The following is a 19,693-nucleotide window of genomic DNA, read 5'->3' as shown; positions in this document are numbered from 1 at the left end:
GTCCCACCCGCAATCTGCATGTTTATGAGTAAATATTCTATAAACAAGTCGGGAGGCAATACGACTCATGGCTGGGAGCAGCAATATTTTGAATTGCATGCAAATAAGATAACAGTAATAAATACTGGCATTGTTTCTACATTTTCCTTCTTACAGTTTCCTTTTGAACAGTTTCATGAGTACATTGAACTTCCTATTTTTACAATGCATCGTTTTATGGAAATAATTTCGAAATATTCAGTAGCGAGAATAAGTATAATCCAACGCAATATCCCGCGCTATCCGCTAGGGAAGGATTGTTCATCAGATATATCCAAACAAAATGGCTCATTGACTTTCTGATTAATTGCGACTAAAGCCGCAGTGACATTCTGACGAATAAAAATATGCAAAGTTTTTTAATAGATTTTAATAAAGAAAAAATAATTTTATGTTAATTTACGGTCCCGATTACAATTAAAATAAAATTCGACAGAAACGCATAATCACAACATTTGCATAGGAAATCAGAACAGTGTATCAGAACGTATCATCAGTGGTATCACGTAGATACTTGCTTGGTTATTTATTTAAATTACCCGAGTGTGTCGTGTTTCACATAGACGTAAGTAGGGATTTTGTAAAAAGGTGGTAATAAGGTATGCAAGCCCTTTTTCCTTTGTCGGCCACTTGCTTACAACGTGAGCGGAATCTTCACGAGTTGCGTGAGATTTCTAGACGAGCACGCGAGGATTTCCTCGGATGTCACATAAACGAATTCGTAAGAATGTACGAGTATGTGTACGTATTTTATGAAAGTACTTTCCTTTATACGTTTGTTTATGACTGCCTGACTCATAAGTCAAATTGAGTGAGGGTGATATATGAGAATTAAAAATTATGCTCGGCTCTTATTATAGACAGTCAAATTTGTATCATAGGGTAAAGGTAAGGGCGGGCGTACACGGGAGGGGTCGAATGGCCGCATCATTGTGCGACCAGCCGCGGGCGCGCGATTACAATGCCAGCGCTGTGACATTTTCGCTAATGGTTTCAGGGGTAGGCACAATAAAACGACAATACGACGCAAGATAAGGTGGCAAGTGAAAATTTTACAACGAAATTAATTTAATTCTGCCAGTAGCGGAGTGCGTTCTGCTGAGCTAAGCAGAAGTTTTTATATAGCTATTTTCTTCAGACGTTTTTTTACTGTAAAATCTATGCGAGAATAAATTAAAATCAAGGGCTATAATAACACAAAAATTATTATCCTTTATATTTCACAAATGAAGTAAAAAAAATGTAAGGACTGTGGTGTGTTTTTAAACGATCTGATGTTTTGACCGTGGACCGTTTTTCAATGAGAATTTCAAGCAGCCAGCGCTTTGAGTTCTGAAAGGGTTCATCCATGTTACTTTGCTGCTTTTATATTTTTATTGGAGAATGAATGGTTTTAAAATGGCTAAATATACATTTGCGTGGTCTCATTGTATTATATCTATGCGAATATTTTTTATTAACAACAAGACGTTTGTAATATAAACATTAAATAACAAAAGAAAGTATATCTATAATATACAAGATAATGAATGTTCTTGTGTATTTCAAATTTAAAGCAAAGGACTAGTAACAATTTTGCATGTTTAAACATTCGCTTCGGCGATATCCCAACTACAATATACTATGCGTGTATTTTATATAATACTAAGCTGTACCCTGCGCGCGTTGCTACACTTATTTATTTATTTGTTTTGGTTGTACCAACTCAGAAATCTTTGTGGGCTCATGCACAACATTTTGCTAAAGATCACGACATGATCAAATGCATAGTTTTCGATTCTATAAAGGACATACGGATAAACATTCATTTTTATAAATATTATAATATTAAAGACCATAGTGATTTAATTGATATATTCTTAACAATAACAAAGCCACCGAATGAAAAAAATCATAAAAGTTATTAACAAATTAAGTAGTCAAAAAATGTAATTTCGTTTTTGTTAATAACTCTGAAACTATTAACATTTAAGGAATTAAAAAGAGGTTCTTAAAGATGAGGAAATTTTCAGTAAAAAAATCGAAGCTCCCGGAGTTCTATCTTTATTATTTAAAATAATTTTAAATTAACGCTGAAAATAGGTCTCCGTGCCGCTAAGGCTTGCGCGCGCCAAGGCGAGTACGTCCTAATAATCTTTTTTAAAGAGTTTTTAGTATATTAAAGTATTAAATATACTGTATTATCTATGGTATATCATAAATACTTAAATGAATAAATTTCCTTTGGAAAAAAAATTAAAATCAAATTTTTAACGAGTAGGTTTGGTTAGGTATTGTTAATTAACAAAAAAATTCTCGATCTCCATCGACAGATGAACAATACATACATACAAAGACTGCTAAAATTAAAACGTTTTTTTTGTCTTTGCCGTAGTCGGGTAACAAAAAAAGTAATAGAAAATGCGTTCATATATTCGTAATAATTTTTTGTTACATAAGTACTTCGCGTACATTAAACTAAATATTTTTAATTTAACTTGACAGCTAAAGGTTTTCCAGCTCATATCATACAACTACCGATGGCACAATCTTTTGTGAAAATGTTTTTATAACCGCGCAAACAGGCCGTGTATTGTCATAAAGTAGAAATTCACGCAAACGCTGTGAAAGCTTGCACTTTGTTAGATGAAAACTACAAAACTCTGGACGGACTACACAAATGTCGTAAATGTACGGCACTGTATTATTTGGCAATCTCGCTGTTGCATTTACATTTAACGTGAGTAAAGCGCTATCTAAACAAACATGCGTGTTTTATGGAGTTTTAAATACATATACATTTCATATAACTTTGTGATTTATTATACTTTAAGCTTCTTAAATTACGTAGATGATAAAGATGTGTGGACTGTGATGCTGTATTTAACTAGTAACTAACTTAACGAGTAACTGCGGGGATTCTTATCTGCAGAATTTACATTCAGAATCGGTGGCAGCTCGACTTTTAAAAATAATAATAATTTTTAAACAGTCGGCTGTAACCTGTAACATAAGAATTTAGTTGCTTAACATAGGAAGTGACGACTGTATGTATATGTTATATTTATAATTTATTTATTTATTTTAAAAATTATAATTTGTGAAATGATGTTTCGAAAGTGCTTTTAGGCCTGTTTGAATAAAGCTATTTAGATTTGATTTTATTTGGTTTATATTTTTATATGTTAGATAAAGGTTTTATAAGAACCAGCAAAGAATGTAATATTGAAGTTTAAGAGTTAGGTGCATGTACTGTTTTAGGTACTTACTTTGTAGTAAGTTTACAAAAAAATTAAGACTCGAAAAATATGTAATAATATACCTATATTATAAGTAAAAACTGTATTACATTTAATATCTACATAAATATAGCACGCCCCTTAAAAATAAATCAGTTCACGTTTTTGTAAAAGTATTTATTAACGCTTGATAAACATCTGTTTAATGTTGCGGAAAACAATAAAATTTTAAAAATAGAATGGGTATTGCACTAAGAGTACTATGGGCATGATTTATTTTTATTTATTTATTCAGCCTGTAATATGTGGCCTCTTTATCCATGTAGGAGAAGGGTCGGAGCTTGATTCGCCATGTTTCTCCATTGGGTCGGGGTTGGGGGGTATATTCCATACTAAATGTAATGATCACTATTAGGTGTCTATGATAATAACCAGGACTGACAGCTTAACGTGCTCTCCAAAGAACAGTGGGTAAATCCACATAGGACCCCCAGGAATTGAACCACTAAGCCAAAGCAGTCGTCAACTACGGGCATTGATTAATAAAATATAGAGCTTAAATTCACACGTAGCAAATTTGATTTATGTATACAATATAAGTTTAATAAATTGTTGTGTTACAAGAATTGGCTATAATACACCTTTAAATCGCATTCAATCTCTAGCATCTCACTGCTGGGTATAGGCTTCTTTTTCCACCTTTAAATGTAAATTTTTAATAAATTTTTTAACATAATTTTTTTTTCGCATTGTTTACTGTCAATGCGTTTACATTCGTACAATAAATAAAATCTTATTTATAGAAAGAATAAATTGTACTCGTATGTAATGCTTTTTTTTTGATTTTATATTCCAATTTTAAAAATAATTCACAATTTTTTTTAATTTTTTTAGAAAGAAAGAAAGAAAGAACGAAAGAATAAACGTTTATTTGATCACACACAAGAGACAAGAAAATAGTTTAAAACGACTATAGAAAGCAACATACACATAATACTCTTACACATATTATACTATCGTGTGCCTTTTGATTTGAGCTTTTACGATTGTAACAAATATCTTTCGCGTGTCCGTTGTGGGACTGCTATTTAAGAAAAATACATGTACCTAAGGACTACTGTCTGCTGAGAGCTGTGTTAGTTACGTGTATCCAAATGTGGAGTATCATAATGTCATATTATTCTTTTTTAGGAAGTTTGATTGAACTATTTTAGACTTCTAAATTGATAGTAATAGGAATTTTCTCCAATCTTTAAAATATTTGTATTTGACTAGGAGTTGGCATTCAGCCATTTGTCTTGGCAGATGGACAGATAGATGGCCACGGTGAATGAATTTATACGAATACTGGAACGTTCATTGGTAGAATACCAAAACGAATGAAATCAGTCAATTCATAAGCAAATACAAAAAATTTAAATTATTTTGATATAATATATGTACTAAAACTATTCATAAACGGGATATTGACTATATTTTTTATTTTCATTTTGCGGAGCTCGATATTTCGACATTAACTGCGAATGTCTCATTCACGAGATTGAAATTTGCGGCTAGATTTTGACGGCTTTAGCAGTGTCCATATAGGACTACCTCACATGTTCCTTTCTCACATGTTTGCTGCGTAAATACTCACCACTACCATTGTCCTTTGCTTTACGCACACTCGACCGTCTTTTAATAGAAGTAATCATGTTTATCTAAAATCTAATATATGTACTGTACGATAGTTTTGACACCACTGTGGTGTAGAGGTGCGTGAACGTGTAGGCGCCTAAAGATCGGTGGTTGCGAGTTCGATTCTAGCTCAAGGCATTTGTATTTGTACAAATATTTATTTTCCATCTGGGTGTCTGTCCTCGTTCTTCCCATCTTTTCTTGGAGAGCATGTTAAACTGTCAGTCCCGGTTGTTATCACATACACTTGATTGTGATCATTACTCATAGTATAGGTCGCAGTGGAATGTTACAGCCATAATCAATCAAACGATAACTTATCATTAATAGATATATCTCCTAAAACTACTCCTAAACGGTCCTACCGGCGCTGTGGTTCAGTAGTATATATGTATCCCACCAAAAACATTTTCATGTAAAATGTTGCCAAGACGAGATCATATGGCTCGCACTGTCAAAAAGTTATCAGATCTTATGTAGAGCCAAGCTTCTAACTCTACACGCCCTAACTCTACACGCCCTAACTCTACAAGCCCTAACTTCACAAACCCTACACCTTAGTCAAAACATGTGGCTTGGCCGTTTCGTTACTACCGGCCGATGTTGTAGATGACAACTGCTGGTGAGGTGGACTACTGCTGCTGGCGATACTGCCCCCTGCCTCTTCATTTTGGCCCCGTCGCGGGACAGCATGGCTGGTCAGTTGGTAACGGCCAAGCCACATGTTTTGACTAAGGTGTAGGGTTTGTGAAGTTAGGGCTTGTAGAGTTAGGGCGTGTAGAGTTAGAAGCTTGGCTCTACATAAGATCTGATAACTTTTTGACAGTGCGAGCCATATGATCTCGTCTTGGCAACATTTTACATGAAAATGTTTTTGGTGGGATTTCACTTCTTTTTGTAAGTTGCTTATGACAATATTATAGATGCATTTTACCTCCGACACATTTTATACCATAAATATCATCCAATTTTCACCATATTCGGTTCAAGCACGCTGTTTTTGATTTTATGTCTAACTGATATGCAAACGGTGATCTCCGCCAAAACTTAAAAACCAAAATTACAAAATGTAAATTTTCGACATAAACTAATAACCGATTTCAATTTTTTAATGTATTTTATTATTATTATTATTTATAACAAGGCGTAACAAGGAGTCCCTATATCAATTTTCAGACTTCTAGCATCAAAATTTGCGGAAGTCTCATACAAACTTCCATCCCCTAGTTTAAGGGGTTGGGGGGTAAAAGTTCCAAGTTTTAGAATTTTTTTGTTGTTTGTGTACTAATACTAGCTTATGTACCAAATTTCAGCTTTCTGGGACTTTAGGAAGTACTCTAAGAATTTTGATGATCATCAGTGAGTGACGAAATCGGGGTTTTTTAGATATCAATAAAATCTAAAGTATAAGAGCTATGCAATTGAAACTTTATACGTTTAATAAGTTCACTATTGACATCATATTCCCAGAATTTTGTTTATCTGGTATAATCCAAACCCAAGTTATGAGGGTTCAAAAAAACGACGAAGCACTTCGAGAAAAGATAGGTAGTGCTTTTCGTTTTATTTTTTTTTATTTTTTGTCTCGTCTTGGCGGGGGCACTACCGTGCCCCCAGATATAAATGATTACTAAGTGCAGCATTTTAATAGAATTTTAGATATATATTTAGTATAAAAGGAAGATATGATATACATTACCTATAAAATTGACTTGCAGAATAGCCAGTACAAGAAGGCGCGCGAGAGGACCACCGCCTCGCGCATGCGCGCCCACAGCCATGTTTTCTCAACGGGCTACGGTCTTGCGCTGCCATCTACCACAGGTCTTCATTTTTGAACATCTTGATTTTTCCATTCTACTGCATAAACGAAAACGTCTACATAAATCCATTGCTCACGTTATCCTGTAAAACGAAAGTATAAGGTTTATAAATAATAATTTCGCCCAACTTTTTTAGAAATAAACAATCTATCAACAATAGTTCAAATATTCGACATATAATCAATCTCAAATCTGTTTTACCCAACATCCCTTACAAGTTTTATCCATATTTATTTTTATGACTACTATCCGCTATGAGTCGTGATGTAATGTTCTACACTATTTCTATGTTATCTTTGGTTATACTTATTATCCATTAAAATATTAACTAAAATTACTAGTCCTTCAAGAGTACAAATGTATTTATTTAAAATGATATTGTTTGGACGAGTACTTCGAACAAAATCGATACGTTAGATCTGTGTAGAATAATATCATGAATTCTAAAATATTCCTACGATATGGTTATGGTAATGTATTTTTATTCATATACTGACTGCGAGAAAACAGTCGAACGTTATCTAAAATATGAGTAAATGCGGCGTGGGAGCCGAGTACGTGCGGTCTGTTCTGAAGGAATTTGATATCAAAGATTCGCTTGCGGTCTTCGACATTAAATTAAATTATCTTTCGTTAAAATATTTCTTTATTAAAATTCACTTAATATCGTTTATCAAATTATCTAATATATTTAAAGCATAATACTTATACAGTAATACAGTACGGTAATAGGTTTGTATATTATCTTAGTAAAAAAATCTTAAGTCAATAAAGTGTCAAAAGATTTAGGGAGATATCTCAAAAATATTACGAAATTCTGCAAGTTCTAAACTTACTTACCAAGTGACGGTATAAACTTTTTAACTTAAAATTTAAATCACTACAAACGTACGACTTAAAGTATATTCGAGTTACCTGTCACAATTTTCCCGGCAAAATAGATTTAATAAAGATTATAAATTAATATTATCTATACAAATAAATAAAATTGGAGTGTCTATTTGTAATATTAAAATAATTGCTTTTTACTAAATGCATATGAATGTAGACTCGGTACATATACCAAAATAACATTTTTTACAATTTTTGTCTGTCTGTATGTCTGTTTATTCCGGATAATCTCTGAAATGGCTGGACCAATTTTGACGGGACTTTCACTGGTAGATAGCTGATGTAGTAAGGAGTAACTAAGGTTACTTTTAACTGAACAATAACTTTTTTATAACGAAGACAACAACAATGGCGAAGTCGCGGGCACGGCTAGTTAAAAATAAATTTAATAAATTTCCGACATAAATTTGATAAAAAACGTTTTTAAAAAAGCTAAACATCTCTTTAATCATAATCTTTATATATATATGTTCCTTTAAATAAAAATTATTTACGTGTAAAAGCAAAAGTCTCGAGCTATAAAGACTGGGGACTATGTAAAAAGTTTTCTTGAATGGAATGGAAATAAGATGTAATTTTGAAGAGAATGTATAGCGTCCGGAACGAAGCGCAGGTACGCACTGCAAGATTGTAGGCCAAAAATTATCTTGTCTAAAGAAGATTTAACGATTTATAGAATTATATAACTAGGTAATATATTAAATTATGAAAATAATCTTTTTTATGTATGATCTTAATGTATTATATTTATTCATTACAATTTTTTTTCACTCTTCAAATATATTATTTAAAATTTATATAAATTTGTTACCGTAAACTCACCACTCATCACATGAAATGTGTTTCATATTAAAACATGTTTTTTTTTTTTTAATTTTAGACAAATAGGCAAAATACAAGAATGTTATAATATACAATGATAAATCTTAAGACGTCTCCTAAGCAATTAGATATTAAATCAACGTGTATTCCTGTTAGCCGTAGACTATAACCATAGGAAGTCATAATTAATGAGAGTGCCATAACGCGTTTCCCTTCCGTGCTGCGTACATCGCACGACATTATCGTTTTGTGCATAACCTCATCAAGCTCGTTCATAAGTTACTTCAAAGTTATGCGCTCGGACTGGGTGAATTATTTCAATTTGCGAGGAATAGTTTCAAAGTAATAAAGTTTTAAGGGTTGTTTTGCATGACTTGTTTTTGTTGGCGCATAAAGAAGATTAAGATTTCAAATCTTACCTCAGTTTCAGTCACTTGTAAGTTACTTTTAGTTTAAGAATATACAGTTTCGTAGTTTTAAAGACAACAATTTTATAGACAGCAAAAAGGCCAATTCTTCTGGTAAAAAGTTGTCGCATCTCTAGCGTCCAGTTTTATTATAGACTTAAACATGTGTTAATAATTAACTAAAACGAGTGAATAATGACTTCACATTAATAGGAATTGCTACATTAAAAGTTGCATTAATTGACTGCATTACACACTAGAATATATATATCAAGTATATAAGTAATATAATATAAAAGTTATGTTCTAAATAACAATACAAAATCAGTCACAAAGCTCACCGCATTGATCGGGCAAATGTTAAAACTGACACAATATACACAAATTAATGAACGATCAACTGAAAACATTACATTATCGGCGTTGGCAATTTCAACTCATTTGTAAGAGCAATTATAAAGCAGTGTAATCAGACCGGGCATGTGACCGCAATCCCTGATGCTTTAGCGCAATAAAGTGATTAGTACACGTCCGGAAAATAGCCCGTGTTCGTCTAAATATTGACTTTCATTAAAACATATTGCACGCCTCCAAGGAAGTTGTGTTTTACTCTCACAAAATTAAAAATACGGGAAGCGCTTTCTCTTAAAATTCTTATGTTTTTGTAACAATTCATTAATATGCTATAAAATATAGACGTTTACACAGAATACACATCAAGCTAAAAATTACTATAGTTTATAGCAAATTTTACCGATTAAATAAATATTATGTTGGACGTGAACATTTTAGATTGGATTTTTGGAAGCTGTTTTTATTATGTTAGAAAATTAATACTAAGAAGCTTATTAAATATGAAAGCAAAAAATTTTGCAAAAATATTGTTACTTACTACCATAAAAAAAATATTGTAATGTGAATAAATAAGAGCCATCTGTGATTTTCTACAAGAAATAAATCAACTGGTTGACCTTATAATCGTTGTATGATCGATGATTAGTTCCTAATCAAGCTACTAAATATCGCCACTAATCTGCAAACATAAGTTTTAAAGGAGTGCGTGGAGCCGTGCAGTTTTGGATTTTTCCATATATTTTATTTTGTTATTTGATTAATTTGCATTTTCTTTTAGCTAAAATTATTATAAATATTGATATTTCTACCAAGTTCGTAATAGAAGTGATATAATGTTATCTTTTTACAACAATATCTTTACGTAAAACTATGGGTTTCTGGCTAGGAAAGCTATAGTCTTGTGATCATAGAAGCATGGCTGTGTTTTATACACGTGCTTCAGAGAAGGATATTTCTTTTCATGTAAAACATTTTAAGTAGGATTTTCCTGTTTCAGTTCTTTTAAACCTGCAGTAGTCGCGTGGATTACATAATTATGTGGATTACATATGTACCCATACAAAATCGATAATTTCTAAAAATCGGTCTACGTTAGCTTTGTGGGTTTCCAGGTACTTTCATATGAATATTCGAGCAACGTACATCCTACAGGACGAGCCCAAGCTCCATAGCCTTAAATGAATAGCTGAACAAATAATAACAACTAAAAATGTTTCCACAGTGTATAAAAACTATGATAGTTTTTACGTCTGCAACTATGAGTTTTTGATTAACTTTTTTTGATTTTCATCATTGGCTCCTTGGCATTGGCATTTTAGATTTTCACGGGTAAACCTAAAAAATAAATATAATAAACAGTAGATAAACAAGAAAATTAAATACGTCGATCTGATTAATATTAATTTTTAAAATGTTCAAAGTATGACTTACTTTTACTTACGAGTAATTAAATCTCGCGAGAAGGTTTTATATCATATAAATTGTGTCACGATGCTATAAAAATAAGATAGAAAAAGTTTTAAAGAACAAGTGTATTTTAATACTATTAGTGCATTTAAATAAAATTTTGTTTTTTATAAAGTTTTTTTACTTTTGAATTACTTTTCTTTTGTTTTATTTATTGACTTTTCTATCTTAACACATTAAAATTGGAAATAGGTATAAAATGGAAATGTTAATTTTAATAGATTTTTTTTGGATTTGTGATTTACTTGCATGTAATTAGAAATTTTCAGGAAGTTTTATTTAATTGTTTCTTTATCATGATTCTTAAATTCATTGTCGATGTTTGTTCATTGGGTTTTAGGATTAGAGATAAAAATCTGCTCAAAGGTTCTATGAAAATAAAAAGGAGGAGGATCTTTAAATTATTATTGATAATAATTTTAGTAAAATATAATTTAAACAAGCTATTTTATTTTTAATTAGTATAGTGTTATTCCTCCATTGAAATTGCATTTAGTGACCTGATATACGCATTGATAATTGTTATCTTAAATTTATAAGAAAATTGAAACATAACTTTTTATTATACTTAGTTATGAATGCATTTGATGCTTGCCGTAGGCATCCCTTAATTAATTTGACGGGTAGCGTGGACTAATGAATGGTGTAACGTGTCGGACAAAAAGTGGCCCGTCACGCAACGTGCACGAATCCGTGAATAGCTTTACAGCTCCGTTGATATAAGCCATGTACGAAATTCTAGATGTCAAAATGATAGGCACATATTGGCTGGCTATTGATTTTCGCCGGACGTTGACTGACGCTGCGATTTTATTTTAGGTCTATCTGCCATTTCCCTTTTGACGAGTAATATTCCTATATTATCCTATTCAGATGTCCCAGTGTGAATCAAATGAGTATTTTTTAAATCACCATGATATTATATGAATGTAATTATAACAACAGACTAAATTTTGGAATTTTTAGTTTTAATTGGATACTTTGTCAAAGGTAGAGACCATAAATTAACATGAATTTTTGGAGTCACAAAGAAATTCTATGTTCGCTACTGTGTCATGATTCAACTGCTTAGCCAGCGTACTATTCTCTATATATTTTAAAAGTTGGAATGTGTATTGAGGTAAGGCACAGGAGAAAATGTCTTGCTCGAAATTTGGAGAAGCCAGACTGAGACAGTACCTATACATTATAGATCACAGTTAAATAATTGATACTATTATCAAATTGTGTGATTTCCCTGTTGTGAGTACAGTAGTTAGAATTCCTGTAGTGTGTTCCTGTGGCTTAATGTTGACAGCAAGTTTGCAATCCTCCTCGCTTACCATTGGGACAATACAACTTTATATTGAAAAATGACAGTTAAAATAAAATAAATGCACTTAGCATTTCTATCGTTTTAGCATGCAAGAAATAATTTTTAAGATATTAAGCGACTAGTAAACAAAAATGTCCTGTAATTACTGTGAGTTTCTACGTAAACGATTAAATTTTTACCTACAACTGGCCACTAAAGTGGCCACTTTCACATAAAAACTAAAGGCGGACAACAATAAACTTTTTTAACGAGGTAACCGTAGTTGTAAAAGTCTTTACGTGTAGTACGATGAAGATTTATATAAAAATTGCACTATAATTAAAACAAATTACTAATCAAAATGTGACTTTTAAAAGATACCTAACTGCGTACAAATGTTTTGGTAATAAATATAATTGTGTTTTCTCGCAAACGAAAAAAAAAAAACCGACTTCAATTACATCGACGAGTAATACAACGTAGATCGACGAAAAAATAGTCAAGTAACTACGCGTTATCAAAGATTACTCAAAAAGTAGTTATCAGATCTCAATAAACCAGCTTTCGAGTAAATTAAAAATTATTAAAATCGGTACACCCAGTAAAAAGTTATTGCGGATTTTCAAGAAGTTCCCTCGATTTCTCTAGGATCCCATCATCAGATCCTGGTTTCCTTATCACGGTACTAAACTAGGGATATCTTCTTTCCAACAAAAAAAGAATTATCAAAATCGGTACATCCAGTAGAAAGTTATGCGGTATAATACAACGTAGGTCGACGAAAAAAGCGTCAAGTAAAAACGCATTATTAGATATAACTCGAAAAGTGGTTTTTAGATCTCAAATAAATTTAAATGGGACCAATTAGCACACACCACCTTTCGATTAAAACAAAATTTGTCGAAATCGGTCTACCCGGTCAAAAGTTCTGATGTAACATACATAAAAAAAAATACAGTCGAATTGAGAACCTCCTCCTTTTTTGGAAGTCGATTAAAAAATATGGTATTAATTTTAAGTGAGTGAAACCGCATAAATATGCTTGTATTACAAAGGTTGCACAAAAGCACAATGTTTAATTTGTAGGTGTCATTTGTTTTTTTTTAAGTCGTCCCGTATGATTAACTTTTATATTTCAGCTCGTATGACACGACCGATGGGAAGGCAGCGAAATAATTAAAAATAACCAACGTAAAAGAACTAAGAACAAATTTGTATAACTTCTACATCCCAAGGTAATTGTAAAGAGTGTTATGAAAGTTAATTGTATTTAACTTCACTTTGTATGAGTGTGCTGAAATTGGCACTATTCCAAGAAAAATATTAACCTCTTACAGGGAATACATTTAGAGCAGGTTATCTAATTTGAGAAGATTACGATGAAAATAGACATTGCTAGACTTCGCTTCGAGTTACGACGAAAGTTAATTTGGAAGAAAAATATTAATTATTTGGTTTTTTCACTTTTCGTTTCGATTGTCTTTTGAAACTTTCTAGTGAAACACAATCTGTTGTTAACTATTACTCAAAACTGTGAGAGGTTACTATTAGTGATAAGGCCATCTTTGCACTTTATTTAAAGTATAAGGTTGGTATTTTCCTTATTTAATTTTAAATGTAGTATAAATTGCACTGTATGTACACAATAAAATAAATAAATAAAGCTAAAAAGTTTCTTTGTTTGAATGCATTAATGTCAGGAACTAATTGTTCCAATTACGCCTCAGCCTGTAATATCTCACTACTGGGCATAGGCCTCTTTCCCCACGTAGGAGAAAGATCAGAGCTTAATCCACCAAGCTGCTCCAATGCGGGTTAGCGGATATATTCCCTACTATGAGTAACGATCGCTATCAGGTGTACATGATAACAACCAGGACCGACGGCTTAACGTGCTCTCCGAGGCACGGTGGGGAGACCGACTAGGACTGCACAAACACCCAGACCGCGGCAAACACCTGTATGGCCAATACAAATGTTTGTCATGTGCGGGGATCGAACCCGCAACCGCCAGCGCAACAGATACAATCCATGGCTGTAACCGTTGCGCCAACGCGGCGTCGTAACGTCGGCAACGTGTTCGAATTAAAAAGTCCTTTTTTTGGATAGTCCATTTACCAAGAAAGGCTATAGTCTAAATAATATTTTAGTATATTTCCCTCAAATTAATCCAGGATAAACCGTGGGGCGGAGCGAGTTTATAATAAATTGACTCCTTTCCAATACAAATACCAAGTCAAATATATACGAATGATTTCGCTCGATTCGATTACCCACTATCATTATTAGCATCACATCTATCATCACGCTAAATATTAATTTTATTTTATTTTTACTATATCTGTATCTAAACATTATTTATTTTACAATGAAAAAAAAATACTGTTGTTTTCTAATCTTTGCGCGAATTTGACTCATTAAAATGAAAAAACTCCTCCCGTGACCATGGTTGCTGTAAAGTATCTGAAGCGTCGGAAATTTAAAAAACTTAATAAACCGCTATAAAATCCGAAAAAGTTGTTTCATTTTAATGAAAAAATACTATGTCAGACCTGTCATTGTTTTGTTACCATGCTTTTTGTACAATCATTCCATTCATTTCCATAAACATACTTTATAGATATTATGTCCTTATTTATTCGCTTCAGCCTGTAATATCCCACTACTGGGCATAGGCCTTTTTCTCCATACAGGAGAAGGATCAGAGCTTAATCCACCACGCTGCTCCAATGCGGATTGGCGGATATATTCCCTATTATGAGTAACGATCGCTATCAGGTGTGCATGATAACAACCGGGACCGATGGCTTAACGTGCTCTTCGAGGACTGCACAAACACCTAGATCACGGCAAACACCTGTATGGCCAATACAAATGTTTATCATGTGCGGGAATGGAACCCGCAACCGCCAGCGCAATAGCCACAACCCAGTACTGTGACCGCCATCGGCATATGAACGCCATATGAACATACACAAAAAATTGTGTTTTTTATGGATATGTCCTTAAATAAATATAAATAGTCTATTATTAATTTAAATCAGAATAAGAAAAAAAAATTTTTTGAAAGCAACAACTTACCAAGAAAACGGTTAATTCACAATCATATATAAATTAAGGAATAAGTGTAGCTTCTTATAATTTATGGCACACCTCTACCCTATTGTTGCGGTAATGGATGTGCTTTCAGATATCAGTGGTTGCCGTCTTTAAATTACTCACCGTTAAGGAAATGTAGTGTTACTCGTGACTGCAAATCCACTTAGCTGTATTTCACACACTATTAAGATAAGGAAATAAAAACTATTTATATCGCGCGAGGTTTAATTGATTTTTATTACATCCGTTCCTGTGCCGAGCGCGCGTTAGCCATTAATAATGTGTCCCCGTAATTAATAGTTTTCATAAAAAAATAAGTTGACTGTTTAAAAAAAGTATTTAGTCGCGGAAATAATAAGTTGAGACTTAGTTATGGAGTCGGTGAATAAAAGTAATTCGTAGTTTGTGAACATGATTATAAAAAATGCTCATTATAAACTTTCTTTTTCATTATAGAATTGAAGTACAATCTCAAGGTAAACTCTTTTTCTGAAAGATAAATTTATCACTTAATACGTTTACGTTTTAAATTTATCACGTAATAATATATACAAAATCCACGTACGTAGAAACTAAAAAGTAGTAATAAAGTATTTGTAACTTATGTGTAACTTGTATACTTATGTATACGATTATATGTTAATAAATAACGCGCCTTTATTCTATGTTACTATTACGTATTGACTGATGTCGAATTTTGATACAAATTAAATCGATTTATCCTAACTACCTGAATAACTCACTTGTTTGATATTACATTAAATTAATAAAGCTGATATAAATCATGAAACTATTATTTAGTTTTGTATTTATTTGGTCTATTGGCATTCATTTAAATTAATGAGTACATTAAAATGAATATAAATCGAATTACAATGGTACAAACAACTATTACAAATTATTTCAAATTGTATTACAATGTTATTACTTTAATATGACAAAAAATAGAAGATATTTTTTTTAAATAGTCTACAATTTTTTTTTAATTAAAATGATAAGTTTTATTGATTTCTTTATGCTTATTATGTTTACCTAATTTGTTTGTGTGGTTTTAGTTTTCCATGCTCTATGAATACTCTTATAGAACCGTAATTATATCTGTTAGTCTTTCTGTCTGTAGAGTTATATTTGTTTCCAATTTAATATAATTATATTAAATAAAATACCACTGTATTTACATTTTTTTTATTTAATAATTATTAATTGATATAATGTATTTACATTGCTTAGATTAAAAAAAAAACTATCAATATAGGGTGAAGGATCCGTTTGGAAGTGTTAGGTGGAACATTAATTTAATCAAAGAATAAAGTTTTTAAAACAACGTAAAGTACGGTAAAATGATTAGGTTAATATTATTAAATTATTGTATAATTATCTTATTACACATGAAGAACAATCATTTTATTGTTTAACCGCAATTTAATTTTACATAAATTATTTGGAGTAAAGATGTTTAGATTAAGGAAGTAATGAAAGACATATGTCTTTTGTAGAAAGCTTTTATATTTTTTTATACAGATATTCATACTGAAAATGAATGGAATATTAAATTATGTTGATCCTCATTTTATATAAAACTGACGAAGCTTCTTGTTGGGCTTTCAAGATGCTTTTAAGTTAATGAATAAGTAAAAAATCTATTGACTCTATGATGTACACAGATGTTTTATGCAAATAAATTTAAAATGCTTCTGCGAATAATTTATATTTTCATTATAAAATAAAAAATATGTCATTCAAAGTTCAAAAAAGATGAAGAACAATATCGTTATTATATACATATAATAAAAATGTATCTGGCTGATGTCAGTATATAAAAGATATTTATAAAAAAAAAAAAAAAAAAAAATACGGGCCCTTTAAGAAAAAAATAAAAAATGTTTTGTCTGCCCTACGTTGATTTCGATGGAATCCATATTATGTGGTACAAAACCAATTTTGCAGCCGGTCTAACTTAAATCTGTTGTAAGTTTCGTCTTGATAATAATTGATCTATTTAGGAGTAGTGTTATAAACTGTAAATAATTTGATAATTGTAAACAACGCAGACAAAATTACGAGTATTATCTAGTTAGAGTATGATAATGTAATCGTTTTACATCCCATTGCTGACTTATTTTCCTGCTAAGGAAAGGAAATAAAACTCATAGAACTACTTTAGTTATATTATTTTATATTGGCGACCCTTTCAGTTTCATATAGTTACGTGTTTTTTTCTGGGTAATGCTGCTTTCTTGTGATAAAGAAATTGATAAAATCGTTTGAATAAAACTTTAGAGTGCAAAAACAAAAAATACACGAATTGATAATTGTCAGTTCTTTTCTCCGTGGAATATTAGTGGTGTTTTTTATCATTCTTTAGTTTAAAAATGTCGTTGCGATATAGCAGGTAATATCCTGCTCAAAATCTAAGGCATCTTGTCTGGGGAAGTACATCAACCTCAGAGATCAGCTAAATTATACCTAATGCTTTTAAGTAGTGTTGTGTTCCTATGCTGACTAAGGGGTGGCCAGAGCTATTGGGGGAGTCGGGGATAGGGTTAGCAATTCTTGTTTGCAACCTTGTCATGTAACAAAATGTCTTCTGAACATCATTTCTTCATTTTTGTGCAATTTTTATTATGATTTGTCAATTTGGTGTCAACTTCAAAAATTTTCTCTCTATATAAATTTTATTTTTATATTTTATTGTTTTGATCATATTTCTTTATTAAATTGACATCAAATTGAAAAAAATATTCCGACAATAGCGGAATTATATATCAATTACAAGATTCCGCTTTGACGGTTTTTGGTTTTCAGATTCCTGAGCGTAGCGTTGCCATGCAATGACAGCGGCTTGATGCGCCGGCTTCCCCTACAGCGGGTCTCCGTGCTGCTGACGCCGCAGCTACGCCTTTATAGTGACTTTATGTGTGTTTATTTAAGTGTAAATTGTTTAGTGCGATATTATATCAAATAGTATTAAAACAACCCATGTATCTCAACCGGAACTTTTCACTTGTCCCGAATGCACTAAAGGAAGGTGGTTTAGAGGCCGTAAAGACTTAAAAATTTACACCATGCGATGCCACAGCGATCCCTGAATGCATTCACTACCTATTTTAACCGGTAATTCATCAACCGTAACCAGTGATAATAAATCGGTTCCATATGAAAAATTTATTTTGAAATCTCACCAAAATATCCCGCTTGTTAAACGAGTTCCTAGAGGAGCGAGGATGTCTTTTGGTATCTCTACCAGCTGAGATTAAAAATGTATTTCGGACACAGATTTGGCCTAGCAAAATCTTTTTTTATCATTATATAATATAAAACAAAGTCGCTTCCCACTGTCCGTATGCTTAGATCTTTAAAAGTACGCAACGGATTTTGATGTGGTTACCTTTAGTAAATAGAGTGATTCCAGAAGAAGGTTTATATGTATAATAGATGCATAATATAGTATAGGAACACTGATAGATAGTTTTGCAACCGTGCGAAGCTGGGGCAGATCGCTAGTTTTCATATAAATTTTTAAATGTTGATAAAACTAATAACTATGTTTGTTAGCAAACGAAAAAAACCGACTTCGATTACATCGACAAGTAATACAACGTAAGTATATGAAAAAAAACCTTAACAATTTCGATTTTCGAAGATTCATCTCGATTTCTCTGGGATTCCATCATCAAATCCTTGTTTCCTTATAATGGTACCATACTAAAGATATCTCCATTCCAACAAAAAAAAAATATATATCAAAATCGGTTCATAAACGACGAAGTTATCCCCGACATACATAAAAAATATATATTATACGGTCGAATTGAGTAACCTTCGCCTTTTTCGAAGTCGGTTAAAATGGTTCTTTATCAACCAAATTAAAACAAAATAGCTTATTAGATAGTCCGATCATTATTCCTAAAAACTGCCCACGATCTTTATATTCTGATTCTAATAAAATTATTGAAAATAAAGCAATGGATGGAGATCTTAAGAATGCAGCTCGCTTTCATTTCTCTAGAGATACCCTCGTACCTTTTGATAAAAAAATAGTAGAAGCCTTACGCGAAAAGCATCCGTTACTGAATCCAGCGTCATGCTTCCAAGTCTACCTATTCCCAATAATGTTTTACGGTTTAAAGATGAAGGCACCTATGCTGCAATTATGTCGTTCACAAGTGGATCTGCTTGTGGCATAGACGGTATCACACCAGAATACCTTAAAGATCTTGTGAGTGCCTCATCCGGTGACGCTGGTAGGGTTCTCTTGAATGACATAACCAATCTTTGTAATTTCATGTTGTCTGGCAAGATAACTTCATCTTTTTTGTCTCATATTTACGGTGCGAGACTATGTGCTTTTAACAAAAAAAAAAAAAACTCCAGCCGATTGCTATTGAAACATATTTCGCCGCCTGGTGTCTAAATTAGCACGTAGAAATATAGTCTCCACCCAAAAAACAAAATTCCAGCCAGTAAAAGTAGGCTTTGGAAGCACGTTCGTGTGGCTCGTACATTTTTAAAAAGTAATGAGGCTTAAAGTTGACGTAAAAAACTCTTGTAGTTCTTTAGACAGCAACCTTACTTAACGAAGTCTCATAACATCTTCCTGAA

The 19,693-nt window shown here is 32.1% G+C and overlaps 1 protein-coding gene across 1 annotated transcript in view; it reads right to left on the bottom strand.

The window, feature by feature from the left end:
• The window catches only part of LOC123669290 (lachesin-like), a 64,853-nt gene extending 58,138 nt beyond the window's left edge, over positions 1 to 6,715 (bottom strand). Inside the window, exon 1 of the mRNA XM_045602903.1 lies at positions 6,634 to 6,715. Within this exon, the coding sequence (XP_045458859.1) occupies positions 6,634 to 6,715 (82 nt within the window). The remainder of the gene's footprint in view (positions 1 to 6,633) is intronic.
• Between the last annotated feature and the right edge of the window lie 12,978 nt (positions 6,716 to 19,693).

This window comes from Melitaea cinxia, chromosome 1 (assembly GCF_905220565.1).
Source record: "Melitaea cinxia chromosome 1, ilMelCinx1.1, whole genome shotgun sequence".
Classification (NCBI taxonomy): Eukaryota; Metazoa; Arthropoda; class Insecta; order Lepidoptera; family Nymphalidae; genus Melitaea; species Melitaea cinxia.
This window is presented reverse-complemented; position numbering and strand designations above follow the sequence as displayed.